The 13389-nt window shown below is 37.0% G+C and overlaps 1 protein-coding gene across 3 annotated transcripts in view; it reads left to right on the top strand.

Moving 5' to 3' along the window:
• LOC129512349 (uncharacterized) overlaps positions 1 to 12848 on the top strand; it is a 39686-nt gene extending 26838 nt beyond the window's left edge. For all 3 annotated transcript variants that reach the window (XM_055329586.1, XM_055329588.1, XM_055329587.1), the window contains exons 6-7: positions 7599 to 7677; positions 12234 to 12848. In XM_055329586.1, the coding sequence (XP_055185561.1) occupies positions 7599 to 7677; positions 12234 to 12448 (294 nt within the window). In that variant the 3' untranslated portion in view covers positions 12449 to 12848. The remainder of the gene's footprint in view (positions 1 to 7598; positions 7678 to 12233) is intronic.
• The last annotated feature ends 541 nt before the right edge of the window (positions 12849 to 13389 follow it).

The following is a 13389-nucleotide window of genomic DNA, read 5'->3' as shown; positions in this document are numbered from 1 at the left end:
GTATGTCATGGGGATTCACTACCCAGGTCTTTTATTTATTTATTTATTTATTTATTTATTTATTTATTTATTTATTTTTTATTATTTATTTATTTATTTGAGAGAGAATGCATAAGCAGGGTGAGGGGCAGAGGGAGAGAGTAAAGCAGATTCCCCCTGATCAGGTGCCCAACTTGAGGCTCCATCCCAGGAACCTGTGAGCATGACCTGAGCCAAAGGCAGATGCTTAACCATCTGAGCCACCTAGTGCCCCTACACATGTTTTTCTTAGATAATCTCACCTCTAGGGCTTTTGATGATATGGCTGACAGGATCTATCACATCTGTAGTCTCTTCAAATAGCACTTTCTGCAAATGAATATTCTTCCTTTTGAACTTCCTAAGGTGTTAGCAAAAGGTTTTACAGACACACCTGGCCTTTCTCTATAACATATCTTTCTGGCAAGCAGATCTCTTCAAAGCCAGCAATGACAGGTCAAAAACTTCTCAGGTGTTGAATCTCTCTGATCTTCCTTTTGCTTCATCTTTCCTCTGCCTCTTTTGTCCTCTGCTGCATCTCTGACCAACTCCAGCCAGAGAAATTTCTCTACTTTTGGTTGCTCCACTGATTAGACTGGGTATACCTTCAAAATCCAGGATAATCTCCCCATTTTAAGATTCATAACTTGAATTACATGTTCAGTCTCTTCTAGCATGTAACATAATACATTCATAGGTTCTGGGGATTAGCATGTAGAAATTCTTGGGGAACCATTTTTCTGTCTATCATAGAAATAATCCCACAAATTTATCAATGCATGGGTAAGGACAAGAGAGGGGGGTGTAAACTGAAAAGAAAATAGCTCCTGGGAGCTAAACAAAACTGGAAGGTATTCGTGGCTTATGGCCTTCAGGTTTTGGAGTAACTACATAGGCTGATGGCTGGGAGTACTGAGCAACTGCTCAGCAGCCTGACAGATAGAAGGGCTTCTCTGGCTTGAACCAGGGAGGTAAGCTTAGGCAGCAAGGAAGCTTAAGTAGGAAAAGAATTGTCTCGTTCTTTAGTTGTCATGAACGAATTTGACAGAGTGAGAATAGAGAGACATGGTGGCTTCATAGACCTACACTGAACTATGATTTATGTTCAGTAAGTGTTTTAATTTAATTATGCCGTGGTAAGAGTCCTAGCATGCTTGCCTCATATTGCAGATGTTATATGTGTCAGGGTAAGAATCAAACATCAAATAATAACATCAAATCTCCAAAACTATTTATTTGAAGAACTTTCATTAGGGTGTCAGATAGACCTTTACCTGGTTAGACCGTGGAGCCATCATAATATATAACAGAATGGGAATAGTATATTTATTTTTTCCTTTGGAATTATTAGCCTGGATCACATGAATCACACTCCCTCTAACCTGGCAGCTTGTTAGGAGTAGCAGATATCAAAAAGTAAATCACCATTAAGACAGGCTATGGTACTTAAATAAGAGACTACTATATCCTGGAAGAGTGCTAAGGAATCTATTTAAGGACACTGCCATTTCCATCTGCTGTAATTTAAATTACATCACCAATGTGATGTTTAAACTGTCTTGTACTAGAAAATTAATCAAAGAAACTCATTCATTTCAGTTTGCTTTTCTGTGGTGTTGGCTCACAAGTACAGAAATATGATGAGAAACTATATTTAGCTTAGCACTTAAATCAAGGTTACAAGGCTCTCTTAAGTATATGTAGTGACTTTAGTGTGTTAATACTTCTTTCCCTGCCCTAACTGCTTGCTTTCTAAGTGGGATTCTTTCCAAATCCCCTCTATAGGGGGAGATAAAAGCAATTTAGAATTTGAAACAAACCAGTAACATAGTTTACATAACATGTTTCAGCAGGAAGCTAAATCTTAAACATTTTATTCCAATTATCAAGAATTTGGACTTAAGCCACAGTAATAACTAAAAGGTTTCTATTTTTTCTTTTCTTCTTTGTTTTTGGTGGTGAAATAAAGACTGTGGTCAGGTAGTGAGGTACCCACCCCACTCTGTGTATTGGTCATTTTTCTCATTTATGTCTTCCTTAAAGATGTAGTACTTAATGCTTGGATATGCTGCTACTTCTTGAAGGATATCATCTGAACTCCACCCCAGAACTATGTGAAGTGACTTTTCTTTTTTTTTTTTTATTTTTTTAAATTTATTTATTTATTTATTTATTTATTTTTTGTGGAGTGACTTTTCTTAATTATGCCATGATCATCTGGGGACAGTGTAGAATGAACAGTTTGTCTTTTGGCTTACCTAGATTTATGGCCATTTAATTTTATTCCTTCTTATCATACATTTCCTATTCTATGTCACAATTAGTCCAGGTCCCATATCCAGTTATATTCCACAGTGAAGGAAATTGAGCCCCAGGCTTCATAGGGATTTAAGAATTATAACCACTGCTTAGAATTTTATTGGTGTCAGTCTCACTTGGTGACACTGGCCTATAGCAGGTGCCTCTCCAGCTGTCCCTTAGTTACCTCAGGCCCATAGTTCACATTGCCTGATGGCAGGATCCAGATACAACTTGAGAGACCAAGAGGGTGATGATAGATTTTTAAAGTTATTTTTGAAATGATGTGATAAATGACCTTTTTTCATGTGTCCCCAATCCCAACATCAAAAGCTCCAGTTGGTTCTACTAATTACATGAATGGTGGAAATTGATGAAAGGTCTGTAATTTCTGTCTAAATCATTGCCTAGTGAAGCAGACACACATTCATGGATGCAAGAATCCAAGAGTAGAGGAGACTTCAAGAATGTAATCACCCCAAAATCAGCAAAGTCCTAGGAAGGGCTTTGGAATTACACAGATCTGGGCAATTTTATTTAGAACTCAAGGAATAGGGAGACCCCAGCTACCATCTGCATTATTCATGTCAACACAATAATAAATTTAATATTATTTATTTTGTATTGTTTTAAAAAAGATTTTATTTATTTATTTTAGAGAGAGAAAGAGAGAGAGTATGAGTGGGGAGGAGGAAACAGAGAGGAAGAAATAATCTAAAGCAGACTGTGCTGAGTATGGAGCTTGATCTCATGACCAGGAGATTATGACCTCAGTCAAAATCAAGAGTCAGAAGCTCAACCAACTGAACCACCAGGTGCCCCATATGTTTAAATATTATCAAAATCTTTATCATGGATGTTGGTATTAGTTGGAAGTTCAGATCAGTAGAAGCATTATTCCAAATGTGATCTTTGCCCTCCTGATAGACAGTTCCAGAGGCTAAAAATCCAATATGGGAGGACTTGGAAAAATTATATTTGGGTCATCTTGTTATCTCCAAATCTAGTTCTGACCTTTGTACCATTTCTTTCTTTCCTACTGTTCCTACTGTTACTCTGTACTTCAAATTTACATGAAGCCAAATTATCTTCTCTGACAGAGATGGACTACTTATTAAGGGGAGGCTGTTGGTTAGACAGCCATGGTGAAGTACGAGTACATACAAGTACATGTTGCCATGTCTTTGATATCACATGGGCAGTTTCCCAAATTGCAGTTAAACATAGTTCAAAATATTCCAGGAAATCTGTAACTCCAACACTGAAGGTATGTTGTCTCTTTAGAATCTTTAAGCACACATCTGGGAGCAAGGGGCTTGCTACATGTTTGTTTTTGGGCAGCTGTACAGTGAAAGTAGTTTTAAATATAAAGGGGGCTCTGAGTTTAATTTCTCACTGAAAGGAAAGCTTTTTGCTTCTTGCCCTGACCTACTTAAACTCCACCAAAGAGACATTGCTGGACAAACAAGAGCTTTCCTTGTCTGCTTTTGAAATGCCATTAAAATGATGAGACGAGCACACCAGGTCCATTTATAAAATAAAACTGTTTTAAGCCACAACTAGCAGCATTCCAATTCAGATTTTTCCAGACTTCATGTCTTTCTGTAACATTTGAAGAAACTATTTTATAATGTGTTAAAAATTTCTCTAAACTCTTAAGTTTTAGATATTTTATCATTTGGTATTGTATTTAAGATATAAATACAGAGGGAGTTAATATATATGTGGGAGTTATTGGTTTATTTGAATATCATGTTAAGAAATCTTCTGAGAAGTGTAAAGTTGTGGCTATAAATATGTTGTTTTCAGAGCTGGGTAGGTCATTGATGGGCTCTGCACGTCTTGGAATAATTTGAAACAGGATTTCCTGCAGTGAAAAATTTATTCTACCTAACTTTCCTGTGCTACTAGGTAATGAAAATAAGGGAAGAGTAACACATACTAAGAAAGACAAGGTGAATACACAGTAAAAAGAAAAAAAAATTTTACTAATGAGGCTACAATTAAGAGAAAAGAAAAGTTGACAGAATGTGTTGATAAGTCTCACAAATCTTTGTGGAATCACTGGGTTTATAGTCTTAAATTTTGCTGGTGAACAAATTTGAATAGGCTTACTCAGTATAAATCATGATAACCTCTGTTTCCTACAGCACTTCTCATGAGTTACCAAAATTTCTCATGTTAAAATATTACTTCAATGATAATTCATTTATTTATATTTTTTTAATTTATTTATGATAGTCACAGAGAGAGAGAGAGAGAGAGAGACAGAGACAGAGACAGACACAGGCAGAGGGAGAAGCAGGCTCCATGCACTGGGAGCCCGATGTAGGATTCAATCCTGGGTCTCCAGGATTGCGCCCTGGGCCAAAGGCAGGTGCCAAACCGCTGCGCCACCCAGGGATCCCTTCAATGACAATTTAAAAAAGCATCTAATATGTATTGAGTGCTCCCACATGATAGGCACTGCTAAATGCATTAATGCATCATTTTTGAGAGAGAGAGAGAGAGAGAAAGAATATGTATCAGAAGGGGTAGGGGTAGGGCAGAGGGAGAGAGGGAGAAAGAAGGTGAAAGAGGGAGAGAGAGAGAAAAGAGAATCTTAAGTAGGTTCCACACCCAGAATAGAGGCCAACCTGGGGTTTGTCGATCTCACAAACCTGAGATTATGACCTGAGCCAAAATCAAGAGTTAGACTCTTAGTCAACTGAGCCACCCAGGCACCCGATTGCATCATTTCTTTTAATCTTCAAAACAATCCCATGCATTAGTAGTAGCATTAACCCTATTTAGCAGATAAAATTATTCAGGTTCTGTGAGGTTAGGTAACTTCACTATGAGGCTAGCAAATTATGGAAATGAAGTATAATAACAATGGCTACAATTTTTATAGCAAGTAAAATAACATATTGAATCTTCATATCAACCCAACAATGGAGAGGAGAAGAGTAATGGAGAAAAAGTAGGGAAGCCAAAGTTTGAACCTTGTCAGTTTGACTCCAATTCTGAGTATGAGTATTAAGTTACAAAGGTGTGCTATCTGTAGCCTCTAGCCACATGTCATAATTCAAATTTAAATTAGTTAACTTATTTTAAAAGTTTGGCTTTTTAGTCACATTAGCTATATTCAAGTACTCACTAGCTAGGGACTACCATATTGGACAGCACAGATTGCAGTATACTTTCATCATTGCAGAAAGTTCTATTGAACAGTGCTGCTGATACTCTGTACTAATGTTTTCCTGATAAAGTTTTAATAAAATAATATGGACTCCAGGAAGAGATATGGGAAACAGTTCAATTTTATTATCAGTGCTAAACTAATCATCATTTGAAGTGGACTAATTTTACTGATGGTTACTAATTAATTTTATTTTTATTCTTCTTGTCATAAATTCCATGGGAGAAAAGTTTCTGATCTTGTCCTTAAAAATTAAAAATTTTGCATTGGGGGGATCTCTGGTGGCTCAGCGGTTTAGTGCCTGCCTTTGGCCCGGAGCGTGATCCTGGAGTCCCAGGATGAAGTCCCATGTTGGGTTCCCCCAATGGAGCCTGCTTCTCCCTCTGCCTGTGTCTCTGCCTCTCTCTCTCTCTGCGTCTCTCATGAATAAATAAATAAAATCTTTAAAGAAAATTTTTGGATTGCTAGTTTAGATCTGTGACTTCCCTTTTCATGGATTAAATAACTTATAATAATTTTCTACTTGGGAATATTAAGTTGGCAAAAATAATTTTAAGGAGACAAGAAGTACAAGATAGCCACTCTAAAAATTGAAATTCTTTCAATAAATAAATTCACAGTTTTTATTTATTTATTTATTTTTGCTAAGAAGGATAATGCTGTTTAAATGAACCATCATCTGTTTACTCATTTGAAACATGTCTCGCCTTTTATGAATGGCATATGTTGCTCTAGTTTAATGCAATTTCCAGAATAAAATAATCAAGAAGAAATGTTCTTACTTAGAATGACTATCTTTGTGTTTTTATGTATATCTAAGATGGGTTCTTCTCTGCATGTCTTGTCTTTGACGTAATTAAATAAAAGGAGAAATGCAACTTACTGCCTATATACTGACATTCTGGATACCTGTTGGATTCATTCCAATTTATGAAGGTGTTCTGAATGATAATTTCAGAATTGATTGGATACATTTCAGATGGAGATCTGTTTCTATGGCAACATACTAGGTTTACAGATTGAAAGACTATTGTAAACAGCATTAACCAAAATTGCATATGCACAGGATGACTCCACTTCTTCCCTAGAAAATTCATTAAAGGAAAAAAATAAAGGCTAGAGCAGGTCAAACCTAATCCCAGTTGCCTCTAATGATAATCTAGTCACCATCAGTCACCAGCCCAAAAATAGTCAATTTCATAGCTAAGATGTGTTGAGGGGAGGGGGCCTTATTAGGCTGGTACCAGAGTCTCAGTGCAAGCTTGGTAAGGAAGTCTACTGGCAGGTTATCTGTGGGAGCATCTTGCCAGAAGGCATGAGCTAAACACATGTGCTAGAGGCAAACCTAAAATCTGGGGCTAGAAGTGAGTAGCTCAGGCACCAGAGCAAAACCAGACTAAGGAGGAATAGGGTCAATATGGAAAAGCCACCAGGGACCAAAAAGGGGGGAAAAGGGAGAAATTTGGGACTGGGGTGATGCATATAGAGTTTTTGAGGAAGATGGTGCCATGCTGTCCTAAGCTGCAATAGGAGATTTTAAAGAAAGAACCATGAGCTATATTTCAATATGGAGTTTTCCCACCTGGTTAGTGTTGAGAGACAATTCTCCATGGTTCTCTGAAGTTTCTGTACATCTTATAAACAGGGGCACTAACTGACTTTATTCTAGATTATCTTTTCAAGGATGTTGGTATGGTGACCAGCCTTGGATGACTGAGAGAATGTCTCTATTCAGAGCAAGGTCAAGTTTGTTTTTCTTTAGCATGATAAATATGTCTCCCCCCAGGGTATAATCTGACAGGTTTACTTATAAAAGATTTGGGTTTCCAAAGCTTTTTAGTATCATACCCCACTACATGTGTATAATCACCCGGCCTTCTTCACATCACCTTGCTCAGGAAATCAGCACAAATGCTGATACTCTGGGTATAGCTATTAATAGTAAACTACCCTTTGTTTCTGACCCAGGAATCTTGTGTTTTTTGTTAGTACCTACCTATCTTGGTGGCTTGCAATTAGGGTAAAATTTTAGACCTTCACAGTTCTCAACAGTTAATATAATTTGGAAATAATTTTCATCTCTCTTATCTGAAACCTGAAGATAATATTGTCATCTAAAGTACCAACAAATATGGACTTCAGCTTCCCTATGCTCTCTTTGCTGCAGGGAAAGTACTGGGGTAAGTAGAGCCATTGAAACTTTTGACTAGGTTTCTGGTATCTCTTGCTGCCGGTTTCCCAAAATCTTTGGCATAAAGGGTAGAGAGATATAAACTGTAATTACACATATGTGTTGGCTTACACTGGTTTTTAAATTCAGTAATAGTGCCTACGTTAAGATTTTTTTTATCACATTCATATACTTACGCAGAAATACTATATAATTATCTTGTCATTTTGTTAAGGTATATTAATTTTGATCATCAGTGGCCTCTATTATCTCACATGGATACCAACACCTATCTTAAACTGGGTTTGGGATTTTCCACTCTTCATTAGATTTGGCTGCTGTGAACCACCATTCAATACACATTATGTGGCTTGGTGTGACCCTGTGTTCGATTAGCCCCTTCCAGGAGATTGTCATGACACAACTAATATTCAGGATATGGATAAGATATTTGTGTGACAACTGAGAAAGATTAGAACTTTAATTATAAAGTCAAAATTCTCTAAGTAACAGGAAAGAAACATTATTAGCTTCTAAAATTATTTCCTGTTTTATACTCTTGTAGAGAATCAAAAAAATAATGTGACTCACAGTTTGCTGCTAGCAGATACAAGATGCTTTTGAGAATCCTTCAGCCTTGGTTTTGACTTGTTTTGCCATTGGTAAGAATTCTAAAACACTTGATCCAGGCTTCTTGCAGATCATTGCCTCCCCCACCTCACTCCATTATAACTTCACACCATGTCTAAGTTTCTAGAAAAAAAAAAGATATATATATATATATATATATATATATATATATATATATATATATATAAATTTCAGCAAAATGGAAACTGTAAAAGCCAACTCCCCACTCAATGGCTACCTTGAGATTTATTTTCTGTTCTCTTCACATTCAAGCTCCTGTGTAACAATGTGACCTTTTTAAAAATACACAAATTAGTAGTTATAAATTGCAATTTCATTCACGCTACAGAAATATGGGAATTCTAATGGCATTGGCAATTAACTTGTCCATTTGTGTTCAATTTTGGCTTGCTAATGTATAATGATTGGTGAAGAAAAGAGCATAGGTAAATAGGAAACACGACCTATAATTTATAATTACACATATGTATTGGCTTGTACTGAATTTGTATTTAGAAACAGTGCCTAGATTTTAACTCTTTGAGTTGAGCTTTTGTACAAAAGAAGTATTTAATTATTTTAGAGGTTTTTCTGTTTTTATGGATCAATTTGTGACACTATTCAGAGTGTCCATCTGTTCTTCATGAGTTCTGGGAATATAGTAAAGCTTGCATGTTATTTTTTCCCCATTCGTAATGAAGCAGAATATAACCAAAGAAAGAAGACATCTACATATTTATTAGCCAAATAAAATAATACAATATAACCACTAAGATTTTAAGCTCGCAGGAATTACAATAATAAAATTGGGTTTGCTTTTATTTCAGGTTATTTTTTTCCACTTTTTTCTTCTGAGAGTACAGATGAAGCATTTACAACAATTTTTAAAAACCTGGCAACACCATTAAATGATACTAACTCCATATAGTACCTAATTTAAAATAAAAGGAACTTTTGCTCTCACTCTTGATTTTCTTGTTTCTCATCGGCTGGTGGAAGAGTTCCCAGCCCTGATTTTTCATGCCTTCAAATATTGGTTTAAGATGCCACAAGAGTCTGCCTTAGTCAGTTTGGGCTACTATAACAAATTACCATAGACAACAGAAATCTATTTCTCTGCAAAGTCCAAGATCAAGCAGTGGGCAGATTCAGTGTCTGGTGAGGACTAGATTCCCAGTTCACAGAAGGTTGTTTGTTTGCTGTATCCTCATGTGGTGGAAGAGACCAGACAGCATCCAGGGTCCTCTTTCATAAGAATACTAATCCTAGCTATGGGCTCCATGTGACTTTATGATTTAATCACCCCTGAAAGGCCCAACCTCCTAATACCATCACATTGGGGATTTGGATTTCAACATATGGATTTGGCAGGGAGCAGGGGATGACACAAACATTCAGTCCATAGCAGAGTCCATCTAATTTACACATAAAGTTCAAAGGAAGGTACTTTTGCTACCAGGGAATATTGTACATTATTTCTTAGAGAATATCTAATATGGAGAGACTAAATTACATCTATTTTGCTTTATAATGGCCAGTTGGTAAAACCTGCCAGAAATACTTGAGTCCATTTTTTATAGAACATAACATTTTGGTGGTCTTTCATTTCTATGCTAACATAAAGACTACTCAGGTTTTCCTCAGAAAAAGATCTTTATAGAAAGCTCTGAAATGTGCCATAACTGGATTTTCTCTGAGAAAAAGGTATCCTAAAGATGGAAGGAAATGGTAACCTAAAGACATCTTAGTAAACTTTTCCAGAAGATTTCTGTAGTGTTTGCTAAATCACAATATTAGAGACTTTGGATGTAATTGAGACCTTGGCAATTTTAGGGCTGGTTATTGATTCTGCCACTTGTAAATCTCATTGTCTTACCATATCTAAGAGTATTGAACTTTTTTAAGTTACTGAACAACTTTAAGATGATATGAAGTATGAACATACATTAAAAAAATCAATTAAAGGTCAGCATCGAAAAGCTGCCTCTCTATTCTGAGAAATTCACATGGGGACCCTGCCATTGGCTGTCACACATTGTCAGGACTCATTCTCATTAACACCGATGGATATCAACTCCTTTTTTTTTTTTTTCTACTAGAAGGAAATCTCTTTTGGTATGCACTTTTCCTAAGATCCAGTGTAAGATGGCAGATAACAGGACTGACATACAGGGAGAAATTAGGAGTATACAAGAGTGTCAAGTAAAAAGCAGCAGAGATGAATTTCTTGAGGAATATCCTTGCAATTATGTTCATTCAAGAATATGTGCTGATTCAACTCAGATTTAAATATATGCTGGGAATAAATCTGTATAGTTAAGAATTATAAATCAACAATTTCTTGCCTGTTTTAGACAGTTCTTAAATAGCAGCTTTATCATCTTATTTTTCTTTGTAAGCATATAGGATAAATCAAAATACAAAAATTTAAGCAACAAATCATATTTACACTAGGTATTATTATTCACTCTGAGGACAAATAATTAGGAACAAAATATTTCATACATATGAATAGAAAATTCTTTTTGCCTAAGGCAATAAGTATTTTACTTGTCTACTTGGGAGGACGTTATAAAGAATCTTATGAATCTGACTTCAGGCAATTTGTAATCCATCAATTAGCTCCTGGTTGTCTTATTTATGCCCTATATTTTATTGCACTCGTATAGATTCTGATACTTTATTATTTCCATTCTCCCTCTATATTTTATTACTTGCTTTTGCTTTAGCTCTTATAATATCTCCTCTCTTTAGGTCTTCTTAAAATTTATTATGGTTGATAGATTTCAGAATGCAAGAGGCAGAGAATGAAACAGACTGAGCATAAGCTTTGAAGTCAGGCAGGACTATGCCTGAATCTCAGTTCTACCACTTACTGCCAGTGTGGGCTTGGGCCGGGCACTTAATTTATCAGAGCCTCGATTTCTGATACTATAATATTAGGACAATGGCAATCACCTTCCACAATTGTTGGGAGCATTTCAGATAACATATATAAAGCATGGTAGTAGCTGATGGTGGATTGTGGTATCAGTCTGGCCCTCATTGGCACGTACTGATTAGCATTATCAGGAAAGAACACCTGGTTTGAAGGATGGGTCCAATAGTTCAAAGACTACTCCAGACCGGATTCTGATTTTGGTTCTTTTTAAGATAACTACCTAGCCCAGTTTGGTTGGGACTGGGGTAGGTGGGACCAGACTTTTAGTGCTAAAATTGGGAAAGTCCTGGGCAAATGGGAACTGTTGGCCACCCTAGATATTTGTTTAGGCTTTATATATAAGATTTTTGTTGAGGCTTTATATATAAGACAAAGAACCACTCAAACTAAGTATCATAAGAATTGTGTTTCACTTCCCTCTGTCTATTGCAGGAAAAAAGTCCTTGCACCTTGAGGAAAGGCTCTCCATCTAGTAGGCGAACCTTAGAACCAAACCAACCAGGGATGAAATGTAGCTGCAAACAAGGCCAAGCAATGGAGTGGCAACCACCAGTGCAGTTAGCTCATAATTAAAACTTTGAAAAAAAAAAAGGGACACCTGGGTGGCTCAGTGGTTGGGCAGCTGCCTTTGGCTCAGGGCATGATCCTGGAGTCCCAGGATCGAGTCCCATATTGGGCTCCCTGCTCATGGAGCCTGCTTCTCCCTCTGCCTATGTCTCTGCCTCTCTCCTTCTGTGTCTCTCATGAATAAATAAATCTTAAAAAAAAACCTTTGAAGCATGGTTAATTATTAATAAATTATTAATTATGAATTATCGCCCTCTAACTTGGGGTATAATTTTTCAGTTTTTACTAGTAACTGAAGAATGAAATGCTTTGTTGTTTTTTGACATATATTTTGACAAATAATTTTTATTGAAGTATGATTAACATACAATGTCATATTAGTTTCAGGTATATAATATATTGATTCAACAATTCTACACATTATTCAGTGCTCATTTGGTCAGCATTCCAACATGCCTCCTACAGCTACCTCTCTCTTGGCTTCTACTTTCTCACCAACCCTGTGGCTCTGGAGGAGGTGGGCCACTTCTTCCTGGAGTGGGCAGAGAAGCGTGAGGGTGCTGAATGCCTCTTGAAGATGCAAAACCAGCCCAGTGACCACTCCCTCTTCCAGCATGGGCAGAAGCCATTACAAAATGGGTAGAGTAAAATCCTGGACACCATAGAACTGCCATGGCTCTGGGGAAGAATATGAACCAAGCTCTTTCGGATCTGCATGCCCTGGGGTCTGCCTCTATAGACAACCATCTCTGTGAACGCCTGGAGAACCACTTCCTGGATGAAGAGGTAAAACTTATCAAGAAGATGGGGGGTGATCACCTGACTCACCTCAGCAGGCTGCCCGGGGCCGCAGGCTGGGCTGGGCATGTATCTCTCTAAAAGGCTCACCCTCAAGCATGACTAGGAACCTCTGAACCCAGTTGCCTTTGAGGGACCCCTCTGGCTTCCCCCTGGTGTCAGTGCTCCTGCCTGAACATCCCCCCACATCCACTAGGCAGCTTTTTAACCACCCTGGAGTCCTCTCCCAACCTGTGGACCAAATAGAAACAATAAAGCCTTTTGCAGTAAAAAAGTGGTTTTGTCATTTTATTTTATTTTATTTTATTTTTGGTTTTGTCATTTTAAATATGAACATACTATATTTGGACCACCTGGACATTTATCTGTTGCATAATTGGAAACTAGAAATTGAAGCAAAGAATGACTTTCTCTATCTCAAAGCTCCCCAGGTATCTTGGTGTTCAAGGAAGATTATACAATTTCACTCTGATATTTTTAAAAAATACTGTGTCTCCTCCTAGACACTTGTGACAGAATTTGCTGCTTCTGCTTTCTTGGCTCAGTCTTATTAACGTCTAAGGATAATTTTTCTTCCCAAACAACTTTGTTGTCTCATTAACAAGTTTAGCAATGTCACATGCAGATGGTATAGAGAAAACTAGGTCAGGTTTCTCGGTTAGTCCCTTGAGCAGCCCTTGAGTGCTGTTTTAATTTAATACTTGTGTGCATATTTGTAGGAAAAGAAGAGATTATTTGGTGAATAGTTTTGACTCTATTTTAACTTCAGATACAATCTCAATTTTA

This window comes from Nyctereutes procyonoides, unplaced genomic scaffold, assembly GCF_905146905.1.
Source record: "Nyctereutes procyonoides isolate TBG_1078 unplaced genomic scaffold, NYPRO_anot_genome, whole genome shotgun sequence".
NCBI lineage: Eukaryota > Metazoa > Chordata > Mammalia > Carnivora > Canidae > Nyctereutes > Nyctereutes procyonoides.
Note: the sequence above shows the minus strand (reverse complement) of the source record. Positions and strands in the feature narration are given on the sequence as shown.